The following is a 15,430-nucleotide window of genomic DNA, read 5'->3' on the forward strand; positions in this document are numbered from 1 at the left end:
AGATAGAGAGAAAACATTGTCAATGGAGGAAGGAGGAGGGTCAGAGGGTACCAACTTAACCAACAATGACCTGAGGGAAGATAGCAAAGTGTGAGCTGGATGAACTCAGCAGGCCAAGCAGCATCTCAGGAGCACAAAAGCTGATGTTTTGGGCCTAGACCCTTCATCAGAGATCCCGTCATCTGATGAAGGGTCTAGGCCCGAAACGTCAGCTTTTGTGCTCCCGAGATGTTGCTTGGCCTGCTGTGTTCATCCAGCTCCACACTTTGTTATCTTGGATTCTCCAACATCTGCAGTTCCCATTATCAATGACCGGAGGGATATCTTTTCCATGCAGCAGGTCTTTAGGATCTGAGTCTGCAATGAAGGCAGATGTGATTATGGCTCAGGAGTGAATTGGGAGAGAAAAACAAAATGCAGGGTTATTGGGTGGGGGGGAGGGGGGGTAAGAATGACACAGAAGTGTTCTTTTAGAGAGCCAGAATAGGGGACCAAATGACACCACCCCATCCCCCGCCCCCACAACCTTTGTGCTGCAAACAAATGTAAAGAGAGATTTCAGGACTTCAGATTCTAGCAGAACAGGTTAGTTTATATAACATAATCTAGAATTCCCATTCTAGGCAGTTAAATGTCAACATCAAAGCATCACCCAAATTCATGACAACAAGAAGGACATGCATAAGGAAGATTTACACAAAAAGATTGTTGATTTTTAAAAAGAATTTTATAAGAAAACCAATTAAAATTCAGAAATACAACTTAGATTGGTGTTTAACTTTCCCTTGCCCTTACCTGGTCCTTTAGCTCCTCCTGCCAGAATGCGCCCAAGTCTAAATATTATAGCTCGCTCATACTCCTTGACAATCTGTGACACAGAAGGTGGGGGGGGAGGGGAAGAAAAGAATTAAACATTTAAAATGTAAAAATCCCATTTTGGTTCTGTTTAATATACATTGTTCAGAAACTACCAAGAGTTTGGGCTGCAGTCAAATGGTGAAAGACGAAGAAAGAACCGTTGCATTTTAAAGAAATGTAAGGCAGTAAGAAATAAGGGTGGCACTGTGGTTAACACCACTGCCTCTCAGCGCCAGGGGCCCAGGCTAAATTCCATCCTTGGGCGACTGTTTGTAAGACAGTTGCACATTCTCCCCACATCTGCTTGGGTTTCTTACGTGCTCCTGTTTTCTCTAACTGTCCAAAGTTCTGCAGGTTAGATGGATTGGCCAAGGAAAACTGACCATAGTGACCAGTGATGTGTAGGCTAGGTAGATTAGCCATGGGAAATACAGGGTTACAGGTATAGGCTAGGAAATGAGTCTGGGCGGGATGTTCTTTGGACGGTTGGTGCTGACTTGATGGGCCAAATGGTCTCTTTCCTCACTATGAGGGTTCTACGATTTCATGAATTCCAACGCTGTGGGCTGGTGTTTCTGTCAGTTAAAAAGGGCAAACTGTCACTGTAATACTGCCAATCTGGGACAGGTTTTGGATACAATCACTTTCTGGCTAGCTTAATACAAGTCAAGTCACTTTTAAGCGACTGAAGAATCTTAATTGGAAGTTCATGCGAATGGAAATAGTTGTTGGAGGGCTGGAGGGATTCAAGCCATTGGGTAATGTAACAGGAAGCATGCCTTTGCACTTAAATGGGGTGTATGTGGTGCTGGGAGCAAGCAAGTGCCTGGTTATCCAAAATGGAAAGGTATCACAATTACCCACATTGCTGGGCCTCAAGCAGCCCTGAAAGATCTCATTAACTTTAGCAAAGCACATCTGATTGTATAGCCACTGCAATGAAGATGCAAACAGTGCACAATGCTCAGGCAGTCATTCCTCATTCTGTGTGTTTGACAGATCCCTCATTTCAACGCAGAGTGCACATTAGGAAGATGAATACAGCTCCTGGCACTACAATCAAGTCGGAGGCAGTGCGAGGCTCTAAAAAGGTAACTGCCAGCTTCAAAGATATATTACAATTTCCACTCACAGGGATACAAAATACAAGGTAATTTGCAAAGGAGTAGCTTCAAACCTGCCCCATTATTCCAATCCCTTGGTTTGTAAGGTATTTTGGCAATGGCACAACAATATTCTTCACACACTGAAAAGGTTCTTTGATGATTTAAGAGTCAAACATGAGTAGCATTTCTTACTCAAAGGTTGGACCTATTCATGCAGTTCACACATTGCAATCCATACTGGTCAGGGAGACATTCATTCAAATTATCAAAACATCGGAACAATGGGGATAACCAAGTAACCACTGGGGCTACTCCCATTTTGTTTTGCTCTTTTAAAAATTTAAAACCTCTAGGTACAGAATTCTTGTCTCGCACGGAAAATAAATCAGTTTAAAGCCACTGCTATGGGAAGGCATTGGACAAAAGGCATCAATACTGGTCCCTTGCACTAAAAATGAGTCAGGCATTCACACTGCAAGCACTGGAGTCTAATTACTCATGTCCTTCTTGTTAAGGTTGATTCTGTAATATATCCGTGGCCTTACCTTAATGCACAACCAGATGGACAGGGGGAAGCTGACGGCCATGAAGAAATAAGACAATATTACCAAGACCCAACCGCAACATCCAAGGCTGCCGCTGGTCTGATCTGTCAAGACAAATACATAATGGACTTGAGTGTTTTCTTATAAAATAGCTTGACGCTATTCACCAATACACAATGAATCAGACACAATACACTAATGATAGAAATGGGATCCAGACAGAAAGCCCCAAACTCACTGGTACTCCAGAAGCAGCAACACGAAGCTCAGATTAATCCATCTGCTGCGATATTTAGAAAAGCCTCTGACAAACCCAAATGGGATAGCTATCATGATTGGCCCTACTGGTTTAGGTTGATCAAAGCTTGAAGCACACACGACTGTTCAACCCATCACATCTGTACTGGGTCTTTGTGACTTCAATCTGTAACCTCCCTCTGGTGTCATCCAAATGATGATCCTTGCATTGTCCGTGAATAGGGAGAGAGCAAGGCCACGGTGGTTTTTTTAAAAAAATAGCCCCAAGTTTGATTAGTTCTTTAGAAAGTTAAACAAGGAACTTGCTCCTAGCAGAATTTTTACAAACCCGGAGCTAGTGATAGGATTAAATATTCAGGCATTGTCAATCCGCATGCAACAGGTCAGTGCCTCAATGCAAAAGTACGGCAAAAACAGAAATACCGACATTTTATAAAAAATTTCAAATCCAGACCTTTTAGGTAGTGGGGTGGAAGTGGGAAATTATAGAATATTTATAGCATATATAAATTAGAGATAGTAGGAACTGCCGATGCTGGAGAACCTGAGATAACACGGTGTGAAGCTGGATGAACACAGCAGGCCAAGCAGCATCAGAGGAGCAGGAAAGCTTGACCTTTCGTGTCAGGACCCTTCTTCAGAATGGGTTAGATGGCTCGTCTATTCAAAACTGAGTTGGGTGTGAACGCTTTTCTAAGAAGGATGTCTTCTGAAAGAGTTTTGGAATTTGGAACAGAAGGAATTGTGAAATTACTGCATCACACAACTATCTGTGCAATCCTGATATGGCTATTTAGCATCCAAAACCAAGAACACAAAGCTGAGATATTTAATGCAAAACCCTTTCTGTCCAGCAACAGAAGTACCTTGTTTACTTACTTTTATTATGCAGACATCTGTTTCTGTCCCTCATTAATTATTCACTTTTATCTGACACGAGAACGCAAATGTAAAAGCTGCTTAGATGCATTACTTGAAGCACACATTATATCTGTATGCAATTCACTTGTTAAAGCAAAAACTTAAAATCAAAAATTCAACAATCTCCATAACAAAACATCAGAAACTATCTGCCTCCTAGATATTAATTAACTTCACTTGGCAAGTAGCATTTATGTTGCATTAGTGCCAGGCCATGACAAACTTCACTGAGAAAATTAATCTAACCATTTCTTTTTGACATTCAATTGGATCATTATCATTGAATTCCTCCACTATCAACATCCTAGGAGATCCAAAACTGAACTGCAGCAGCTGTGTAAATTCATGGCCACAAGAACAGGTTAGAACTGTTAGTGGCAGATGGGATTTGAACCCAAATCTTCTGGGCTAGAGTAGGGACGCTACCACTGCACCACCAGACCCAAAATGAAGTAGCAGCCAGGCATAAAACTTGAATGTACAGCCCTCTACCAATTGAGCCAGCAATTCCCAACAAAAAAAAAAGCAGGGACAAAGACTGAGAATTTTTTGGCGAGTAACTCACCTCCTCATGCCCCAAATCCTGTCCTGCATCTGCAAGGCAAAAGTTCGGAGTAGGATGGCATACTCCTCAATTGCCTGGGTTAGTGAAACTCTAACAGCATTCAAGAAGTTCAACCTCAGCCAGGACAAAGCAGCCTGTTTGATCTTCACTGCATCCACCCCTGAAAACAGTCTTGCCCTCCAGCACCGATACACAGGAGCAGTTGTGCAGCACCTAGAAGATGCACTGCAGTAACTTGCCAAGTCACCTTCCAAACCCAGGACCCCTCCTAGTGAGAAAGGCAAGACCGACATCTGCAAGGTCCTCTCCATGTCACACACCTCCTGACTTAGAACGCCTCACCCATTCCTCCACTGTCACTGGGTCAAAACCCACCCGGTGAACACACCCTACATCCACACCCACAGCATGCAGCAATTCCAAAGGCCATCAGCTCACCACCAGCTCTCAAGGGCAGTTTGCAATCTCCAGTCAATGCTCGCCAACACTCATATTCACGAAACTAAATTACTGGGCAAATTACAAATATCAATGAAATTAAAATAAACATTCGAAACTTTTCAAAATTTAAAGGCACCAACTTTCTGGCTTGTATTCAGTATAGCTTCCCCAGTTGTTAATCCTATTCCTAATTGGATTGTGAAGGATGTGAGAAATCCAACATTTGCTCCTTCTCTATTGCAACACATTTACATCTCCCAGCTCTGGCTTTGATCATACAATTATAAAAAAAAAAGAAATAATTTTCTGCAGTTACGGAGATGAGTCTCACCGACGTCCATCAAATCTACTTTGTTGTCCGTGAGTTTCTACTTGTCCTGTTCTCTGTGCTAAAATCAAAATATTTCAGTTGCTGAGCATCTACAGTAAATACTCAGCAAAGTCATGCAGCATCTGTGGACAGAGAAACCAAGTTAAACATTTCAGGCTGATGATCCTTCCGTTTGATTAATAAGCTTATTGATCTGAAATGTTAACTCAGTTTCTCTCTCCTTAACTGATTATTTCCTGTTTTTATTTCAATCTTTTAAGAAGGCCTTGTCACTAAGGAAGTAGATTCCCCATCTTCCTCATATACATTCTGTGCACTTAACCCAAGCCCCACACTTCCCACTGGGCCGTGATAAAATAATTTAATTTTAACACATTCTGAGAGTATTTGGTATGATACATTAAAAGGGGAAAGCAAGAGAGGAAAGAAACGCTATTCTTTGTCAGATGTTTGATTTCTCTGGTTAAGTCTGAATTGTTTCACCTGTCCCTTACAGCCCTTAAACTGAGTGGTTTGCTAGGGGCATTTCAGAGGGCAGCTAAGGAGCAACCACACTGCTGTGGGTCTGGAGTCATGTCGAGGATAAACCAGGTAGCGATGGTAGCTCTCCTTCTTTGTTGGCATTAGTATGCCAGATGGAAACTTTTCTTATAGTTCTGTGATCACCATGACTGAGCCTAGACTTTCAATTTAATTCATTCATTAACTTCTAGCTGCACTGGAATCAAATGTCCCCAGGGATTTATCATCTTGTTTTTTTAGTCTAGTGGTATTACCACTATGCTACTATCATCCCTACGCATGAGCTAATAAGACTGATTTTAAATTTATCATCTCATCATTATCCCTACCAGCACTAGAGCTGAAAGTGCTCTTTCTAGAATACAAGTCAAGTTACAGTTTGCATGGCTGGAGATTTCACAATTCTGAGTGGACAACACAAAAACGACACATTCCACTGCTGTGCTTTCATGAAATTCTAGCAACAACACGACAACTAGGAGAAGGATTCCCCTCTGCATTTGTAATGAGCCTCACTCTGCAACAAACTGCTTAGTTGCGATCTTTGAATGATGCAAACTAGTTACATAAATCCCTTTTATTTAACTTGGTAATTAACACTGCAGTATTCATCTTTAAGACCCACAGCAGAGACTTTAATCAGACTCAGTACCTCAAACAGGACTACAGAAAGCCGACATTCTGTTAGCTTCAAACAACTGATGTTTCATTACATACAAAGGGATGCCAGTGGTGACCGAGGCAATAAAAAAGTCTTGCATTTGTATTGCACCCATTTTGATACCAGAGTGCATTGAGGTGCTTTGTGTTCAATTAATTATTATGAAGTGCAGCCCCGTTTGGAATGTGGGAAAGGGAATGTGGAAATGAGCGGATATCAGCTTAGCTTGTTTTGGTTAAGGGGTAAATACTGACCACTTTTCTTTGATATATCATTGCGATTTGTACAACCGACATTTCACGAGTGGCAAACAGGTTAGCCAGTGAACAGGAGTGTAGTGGAGGGGAAGTGATAGAAACAGGAAGTGAGGGACTCGGGGCAAAAGCATGATGGGAAGGGATTTTAATGGATCTCTTGAAGCCGAAGTGCTGAGGAAACATTTTGTAGCAAGACAGTGACCAAGTGGTGAAAGGAGCAGCAGTAGCTTGGAGAGAGATAACAGGAGCCGCAGATGCTGGAGAATCCGAGATAACAAAGTGTGGAGCTGGATGAACACAGCAGGCCCAGCAGCATCTTAGGAGCACAAAAGCTGACGTTTCGGGCTCTAGGCCCTTCATCAGCTTTTGTGCTCCTAAGATGCTGCTCGGCCTGCTGTGTTCATCCAGCTCCACGCTGTAGCTTGGAGTGGGGCATTGTCAGGAGACCAGAGACAGGTTTAGGAAATGCTGAAGGTATTTCAGCCATTGATGAAGTTAAAGTGAGGAGGGTTGCACAAGGGTGATGTTAGGGAGCAGAGATTGGAAAAGATTGGATAGAGGAGGGGGAACCAATGATTTAAATGTGAGAGAAATGTAAAGATCCTGCTTTGCTGATGAATCAGACACATGGCAAGGTGCAGATTTCTGGCACAAACAGCACAATGGTCTTTATCCCCAAACCTTAGGCAGAGGAGTCATATGACGATAAGCCAAGATGAAGGTAATTACCGATGTGCAATGTCCATTTTAGTCAATGATTTACCTGCTATTGCTAAAAAGCAACACACAAACAAGAAATAGCAAGGTGCAGAGCTGGGTGAACAAGCAGGCCAAGCAGCATCATAGGAGCAGGAAAGCTGACATTTCAGGCCTAGACCTTCCTCCCTCCGGAAATCCTGAAGATGTTACCCTCTTCCCTCTGGATATTCTCCAGCATCTGCAGTTCCTACTATCTCTGACACAAACAAAAGAGCTGCTCACTATTTATTCCTAAACTTAACATATGAAATCCAAGATATTGAAGAAAGATGGGGAAAACACTTGCAGTTTACAAAAATATAAATACAGCTAAATAACCATCAGGCAGCACGGTGGCTCAGTGATTAGCCCTGCTGCCTCACCGCTCCAGGGACCTAGGTTCGATTCCACCCTCGGGCCACTGACTGTTCAAATTCCACACATTCTCCCTATGACTGTATGGGTTTCCTCCAGGAGCTCCAGTTTCCTTCTACAGTCCAAAGATGTGCAAATTAGGTGGATTGGCCACAGTAAATTACTTCTTAGTGTCCAGGAATGTGCAGCCTGGGTGGGAAATGCAAGATCACATGGATAGGATCTGGGTCGGATTCTCTTCGAAGGATCATTGTGGACCTGATGGGCCAAAAGGCCTGCTTCCACAGTGTAGGGATTGTATAATGTAGTTATTCATCACTAAGTAACAAGCAATAAACAAAGTGGCAGAAATGGCAAGGATATTTTTTAAGTCTGTCTCCACCCCCAACCCCGCCCCAGGGTGGAAACATGGAATATTGAAGGCCACAGATTTAAAGTGAAGGGGGGACGCAAGACAAGTTTTTGTTTGAACACACAGAGGGTGGTAGGTGCCAGGGGAGGTGGTAAGTGCAGATAGAACAGCAGCAGTTAAGAGGTCCTTAGACAGATGCATGAACAGGCAAGGAATAGAGGGATACAGACCATGCGAAAGCAGAGGGGATTAATTTAGAATGGCATTGTGGTCAGCGCACCCATGGTGGGCTGAAGGATATGTTCCTGTGCTGTACTGTTCTATGCCAACAGCACAGGGCTACCTCAGTTGAAATAGCCCTGAATAACAAATAGGATATACAGTACAGCACATCGATGACAATGAAATAGGGCAACATGGTGGCTCAGAGGTTAGCACTACAGCCTCACAGCACCAGGGACCCGGGCAACTGCTGTGTGGAGTTTGCACATTCTCCCAGTGTCTGCGTGGGTCCCCTCTGGGTGCTCCGGTTTCCTCCCACAGTCCAAAGATGTGCAGACTAGGTGGATTGGCCATGCTAAATTGCCCCTATTGTTCAGGGGTGTGTGGGTTATAGGGGGATGGGGATGGGTCTGGGTGGGATGTTTCAAGGAGCCCGGTTGAAGGGCCTGTTTCCACACTGTAGGGAATCTAATCTAAAAAAATATCTACAGGACAGAACCAGGATATTCAGTTCAAATGGTCCATACTGGAGTTTATAATTCCTTATGAACCTGCTCTCCCTCCCTTTGTACAAGCATATCCCGCTACTGATACCTCTCTCATTCATCCAGCTTCCCACCCCCAAACCCTTAAAATTCATTTGCACAATCTTACTCAACCACTCCACACAGCTATGGGTTCCGCATTCACATCAATTTCAGGGCAAAGAACATCAGCTTGCATTTATCATCAGACTTAGTGGTGACAATGTTATACTGGCAGCCTCCTGTTCTGCACGCCGAAAACAGACCAGCTAAAAGCCAACTGCACACTATTCAGCAATGTGCAGCGTATCTTTCACTCACATCCATGCAAGATGCCCCTTCAGCACATGCTTTGTTGCCTTCCCTCAATTAGATTGCTTAGAACTGTCTCCTCTGAAACATTGCTTTCTCTGTGTGTCTAGAAGAAGTTGGGCAGAGGAGGTCTAAACTTAGTAGGTCACACTGTTTTGAGATTCCCAACAATTCTCGTGGCCAGGTTCAGTTTCTGGCAACAGAATATGATCACTTTATATGAGCATTTTCAGAGCGGTTTTGCAGATGATGCAAACTATTGAACAGAGGTCTGTTGTAAATTATCAAGAACAAACTTACGTGAAGAGGGCTGACAAAGAGCTTGAAAATAAAAAAAAAATCAGGCGAAGATGAAATTATGACTAAAAAACTTTTTTTGTTAACCTGAAATTCTGAGTCGTCTTTAGGAGTCATGTGAGGAAAAGCCGAAAGAAAGATTATTACCATTTTGGACAACTGCTAAACTGAAAACTTGACCCAGCGCACAAACAAGACAGCCTGCTCACTATTTATTCTCAAACTTAACAAATGGAACCCAAGATATTGAAGTACGATGGGAAATACATTTGCAGTAAACAAAACAGCAGAAATGACAAGGATTCTTTTGTCATTTTCCTAGACGGAAATGTCGAATTCTGGGTGCCATTGTTTTAAAGTGAAGGAGGTAAACTTAAAGGAAATGCGCAGGGCATGTTTCTTTTTTGATATGTTCACAGCTTGGTGGATGCTTGGAACATCAAGAAATTTTCACATCATTGAAATCGTTATACCCAGCAGTACACCTATAGATTTTAATCCAAATCACTCAAAGAAGATAACATACTTGTCTGAAGTACTTGTGGTTGCAACTTGCAGTTGCAGTAGTGCGAGGAATTAACAAGGCACAATGGTTCTGATCGTACACTTGCGCTAGTGTCACAAATAAAGTGATAATTTAAAGTGTCAAAATAAGTGGAATTTCTTTCCCATCTGCCAGATTGTCTCTACCCATCCACCCAAAATATTTTCCAACTCACTCTTGTAATGGAAGCCCATGGGTAATGGCCATTCTGTCAACCAGCTGCATGGTGGGTCTGGGTCTGCTATTTGACTGTGAGAAGCATCACAATGAGACCCCAGCTCTATTCTCACACAGGATTGATTCGGGCATTCTGCTAGTTGCTTGACTGGGACGCAAGCCCAGTTGCAGGTTAGCAGGGAGTTTCCTAAGTAAACCACTCGATGAAAGTGACAGCCTTTGAGAAAGTTACTGAGAAACTAGAAGTGCAGATTTGAATCGAACAGGTTCACCTCACAAGGATGATTTACAACAGGCCCTTGTTCAATAATTTATTGCCAGAAACTGAAACCTGGCCACTAGAATTGATGGGAATCTCAAAACAGTGTGACCTACTGAGTTTACTCATCACAGGGGAGTTTTGAACACATCACGTCTCAGGATAAGGACTGAGATGAAGAGAAGGTTCTTCACTAAAGGTTGTGAATTTGTAGAACTCTCCACCCGATGGGGTTGTGGATATTCCTCTGCTGAGTACATTCATGGCTGAGACAGAGGTTTTGATGCTCAGGGAATTTAAAGGAAACAGTAAGCAGGCAATAAAGTGCTGAAGGAATGATAAATTCTGAACATATTGAATGGCAGAACGAGCTCCAGGACACCACCCTGCTTCTGTTTCTTATATTGTTTCTGTTTTCACAAACTTGGCTGCTCCAATAATATTGACTTCCTGAAAGAAGCCACATCTGTGGCCAGGAATCTGGCTTTTAGCCACCTGCCCAGAGTCACTCTGGTCAGCTGGGAATAGATTACATCCACTCCTTGATGTAAAAAAATGGTGCAAGTAACTGGGGTTGATAAACTATCAACAGGCAGCCTTCCCCATTATGTGCATTAAACTAAATGCTGCAAGGAAAACAGGAAGCAAATCAGAACCAAAATTACATACAAAATAAAACTAAATTAAAAGGAAGAATTATTGATCCAAATCAAATGATATAATTTTCCTTGTCAGCTTCTGTAACATTTACTGCAAAGGCCAACAAAAAAATCTACCTCCAGTCACATTCCTCATTTTAAACATGTTTTCCACAAAACAAATGCTTCACACAGTAAACAAATACTGCATCTTATGTGGCTCACACCTCTGTTGGGATCACTGTTTATAGGACTGCAACTGACGAACATGAATCATTATGACACGATGTCTCTTTCCTGCAGTCTCTATAAGTCCCTCTACATACCAATCAGTATAAGATCCACCGAAAATTCCATATGATCAACTTGCACTGTTTTGCCCACCAAGGTGCACATTCCAAAATAAAAATAAGCTGATTTAAAACCACCATCTGCATCCTTTAAGGCAGCCAAAGGTGCCCCGTGTGGGGAAGGGGAGCAGGGGCAGCAGCTGTGAAACTGAGAGAGAGCTGGAGTGAGGCAGGGTCCGAGTGGGGAACAGAGGGATGAGTAAGGTCAACCCTGACGCCCCACCTCCATTATTATAATCTCCCTTACCCCCTCCCCCGTATCACAGTCTCCATCCCCGTATTACAGTACCCCCCCGACCCCGGAGATTAAAGCCCCCGTTCCCCCGGTATTACAGTCGCCCCCACACCGTATTACATTACAACCCCGGATTACAGCCTCCCTCCCCAATCCCACACCCCCCCGGATTACAGTCTCTCCCCCACCCCCGGTATTACAGTACCCACCCCCATAATAAAGCCCCCGCCCCCGATTTTACAATCGCTCTCCTCTTCGTCCCCCACCCCCAACAGTAGTACAGAACCCTATTACAGACCGCCCCCACTGCCCCCTCGGTATTACAGACCGCCTCCCCGTATTACAGACCTCCCCCACTGTATTAGAGACCCCCCCGCATTACAGACCTCCTCTTCCCCGCTGTATTACAGACCCCCCCCCCGATTACAGACCGCACCCCACCCCCCGGATTACAGAAAACACCCCCTCCGGTATTACGGACCTTCCCCCCTCCCCTCCGGTATTACAGACCTTCCCTCCCCCCCCCCCCCCGTATTACAGGCCTCCCCCCCTCCCCCCGTATTACAGACCTAACCCCACCCCCCCTCCGGTATTACAGACCGCACGCCTGCCTTCCCCCCACCCCGGTCGTACAGACCACCCCCACCCTTCCCCCTCTCCATTACAGACCACCCCCCATCCCGTTACAGAGCGGCCGCTGTAACCTTTTTCATCGACTCGCCGAGATTTGATCTGATCGGATGCATCCGCTTCCATTGCCGCTGGGATCTGCCCGCTCTCCGGGATCACTCTGTTAGACACAAACGCCCGAGAGGAGGGACTCCGCTTGCTTTGCTTCTCCGCCAGAAACATTTACATTCCAGCCCCGCGTCACTGCTTGTCCCTCCCTCTGGGCTGGACTTAAACCTCCTTCTCCCACCCCCTCCTTCTGTTTCTTCTTTATCCTTACTCTTCTCCCTCACCCTCAAGCAACCTTCTCTTCAGCCTCACTCCACCCGAACTTTTCCTCAATTTCCTTTCCTTTCATCCTCAAACTCCCAGCCCCTCATCCTCACTCTCTCCCTCATTCTCATTCTCACCCTCTCCCATACACCCAACCTCCCCAACCTCACTGACATCCTGTCCCTCTCCGACACTCTCTTCCTCTCACTGACACCCTGTCCCTCTCCAACACTCTCTCCCTCTCACTGACACCCTATCCCTCTCAGTGACACCCTGTCCCTCTCCAACACTCTCTCCCTCTCAGTGACACCCTGTCCCTCTCCAACACTCTCTCCCTCTCACTGACACTCTCTCCCTCTGACCCTCTCTGACATCCAGTCAGTCTCCATCTCCCTCTCCCTGACTCTGTCTGACACCCTGTCCCTCTCCGACACCCTGTCCCTCTCCGACACCCTCTCCCTGACCCTCCCTGACACCCTGTCTCTCTCCCTGACCCTCTCTCTCCTTCTCTGACACTGTCTCCCTCTCCAACAGCCTCTTCCTGTCCTTTCGTCACAGGCCCTTAAACAGTGGAAAAAAGGAAAGGAAAACGAAGGTGACCCAACACTGACTGTGTGTGGAGGAGAGAGAGAGAGAGAGAGAGAGGGGGGGGGCGCAATTGTGGTTTAAGGGCTTGTCGTGGCTGGGTCCCTTCTATTTTCCTTTTTTCTCCATTGTGATCCTTATGGTGCCAGCTGATATTTTAAGTCACATCCTAATTGTTCTTAAAATACGCATTCAATAACATTTAACTGCTCTCCTCACCATACACCACTGACACCCACACCCAAAAAGGTTCAAAATTAGTTTTTGCGTCCCTCCAATTCACAAAAATAAAGATTTGCATTTATATAGCACCGCATCAGACATTGGACAGCCACTTGCATATTTCTTGAAGTTTGGTGATAATGTAGGTTATATCGGCAGTTAAAATGCATTCAGTAAACTCACTCAAACAGCAATGTGATTACACGCTGGGTAATCTGTGTGATGTTGACTGAAGGATAAATATTGGTCAGGGACAGGGGATGATTCCCCTACTCTTCTTCTGTTTAATATCTCAATCCAAACTTCCAACAGTGCAGCACTCCCTTAGGAAGCAAGGACACTTGGGTTTTCTTTGTGCCAAGGGGAATGCAAATCTTGTGACCCAAGAAGTAACTGTGGCACCAACTAAACCATGGCAGATGATCAGATGAGATTGCACTGAAGCCAATTAAGGCATTGTGGGCAAACCCATCAGTATCTTCATACTGATTAAAAACAGCCTCAGTGTTTGTTAACAGAAAATGTTGGGCATTACACAGCAGACCAAAGAGAAAGTTACAATAATATTTCAGATTAAGAGATACCATGCCAAAACAACACCTTTCTTTCTGATTGATATTGCCCCTGCTGGCGGTCTCGTTGTCGAGTTAGTGTCCCTATCTCTAGGCCAAGAAGTTCTGGGTTCAAGTGTCACACCAGGACTTGCTGGTCATGAAAGATGCTTTTATAGTAGCTAAGGAGGGTGACTGTCACGCTGTAAATCTTTCCAATGAAAACACCAGACGTGGAAGGGAATGCCAAACCACTACAGCCATATCAGATTCAAAACATTAACTTATTCTCTCTCCACAGATGCTGCCAGACCCACTGAGTTTTTCCAGCATTCTCTGTTTCAGGTTTCCAGCATCTGAATTATTTTGCATTTATTCAAGCACTCTCCAACAGAATTTCCATTTAATCTTTCAGTTTGTTCACCTTCACTGCTTTCTATTTCCCCCCTGGTGTTCGATAAAAGCATTTGCTAAAACTTGCTTTCACAGCCTCATCTCCTTCGTCAATGATTTACCCCACCAAGAAAACAGACGACAGGTTGTTGGCTTAGGTGTGTGACCTGCTGAACAAGGGACTGTACCTGAACTATATCTGCAATCTTTGGGTTCCATCAGTGCTCATAAAACAGAACTTCATTAATCACTGCTCATAAAACAGAACTTAATTAATCAGTGCTTCAGTGAATTCAAGATTTAAACACTGATTGTGATTTATTGCTCCCAATATTATATAAATCACATTAAACTTTGTGTATGATATCTCTGTTAACTCTTAAAATAAACCAGCCTATTAATGTGACAAATTCTTCCACTTACTCCCATATCCCATAAAGATCGGTATTCAAATAGGAGAAATATTATTTCATCATATTTGCACCACTAATTTTTAGATATTGCAGAGCATCTGGATAACAGATACTTCAAAAATGAAAAATATCATTAAAAAATGTACAATCTAATAGTGTTTCTAAAACTGGCTTTAATCTCACCTCTCCCCGAGGCACGGTGACCTTCGCATTAAACTCACCACCAGTCGTCTCTGTGTCTCATGAGAAAACGGCCTCCTGTCTTCTGGGACAATGATGACTCTATGTATATACAAACGATGTTCATCTGACCTTTAATTTTAATAACTAGTTCATCAAAGGGGCAGATAGTACTGTGTTTCTAGCACTTTATTGTGCCGTGGCCTTCCAATTATGGAGCCAGATTACAACAGACTGAAAAATCGATTAGCAGTATTAGTAGGTATCATCCACTGTTTTAAGTGTGGTGACTGTAACAGGCCAACCACGTGGACCTCATAGAATATGAGTTCCCTGATTGGGACTGCTAAAACAGGGATCCCTGGTGGATAGATAAGAGCAGGATTGCCAGAGGTTCTGTTCACTCTGAGAGCAGGCACTGAGGGAGCTAGATCACGGTCAAGGACTCTCCACGTGTAAATAATGGATAACTTAGTGACGGGATATTGGTATCTGTGGAGTTATTTCAGTGGCGATTAGAGAAAAGCACACTCCTGAAGAAACTGGCTCGCAACAGAGATCTGTGAGTTAGGATAAGCATTTCTGACATCATGCCATTATTTGTGAATCTTGACTCATTCAATCCTGCTATCGAAGACTGGGCCCAGTATGTGGAA

General features: G+C 44.0%; 1 protein-coding gene across 1 annotated transcript in view; it reads right to left on the reverse strand.

Moving 5' to 3' along the window:
• The window catches only part of stom (stomatin), a 48,776-nt gene extending 36,410 nt beyond the window's left edge, over positions 1-12,366 (reverse strand). Inside the window, exons 1-3 of the mRNA XM_048558799.2 lie at positions 12,193-12,366; positions 2,510-2,613; positions 796-868 (exon numbers count right to left, since the gene is read on the reverse strand). Of these exons, the coding sequence (XP_048414756.1) occupies positions 796-868; positions 2,510-2,613; positions 12,193-12,340 (325 nt within the window). The 5' untranslated portion in view covers positions 12,341-12,366. The remainder of the gene's footprint in view (positions 1-795; positions 869-2,509; positions 2,614-12,192) is intronic.
• Between the last annotated feature and the right edge of the window lie 3,064 nt (positions 12,367-15,430).

This window comes from Stegostoma tigrinum, chromosome 29 (assembly GCF_030684315.1).
Source record: "Stegostoma tigrinum isolate sSteTig4 chromosome 29, sSteTig4.hap1, whole genome shotgun sequence".
Taxonomy (NCBI): Eukaryota; Metazoa; Chordata; class Chondrichthyes; order Orectolobiformes; family Stegostomatidae; genus Stegostoma; species Stegostoma tigrinum.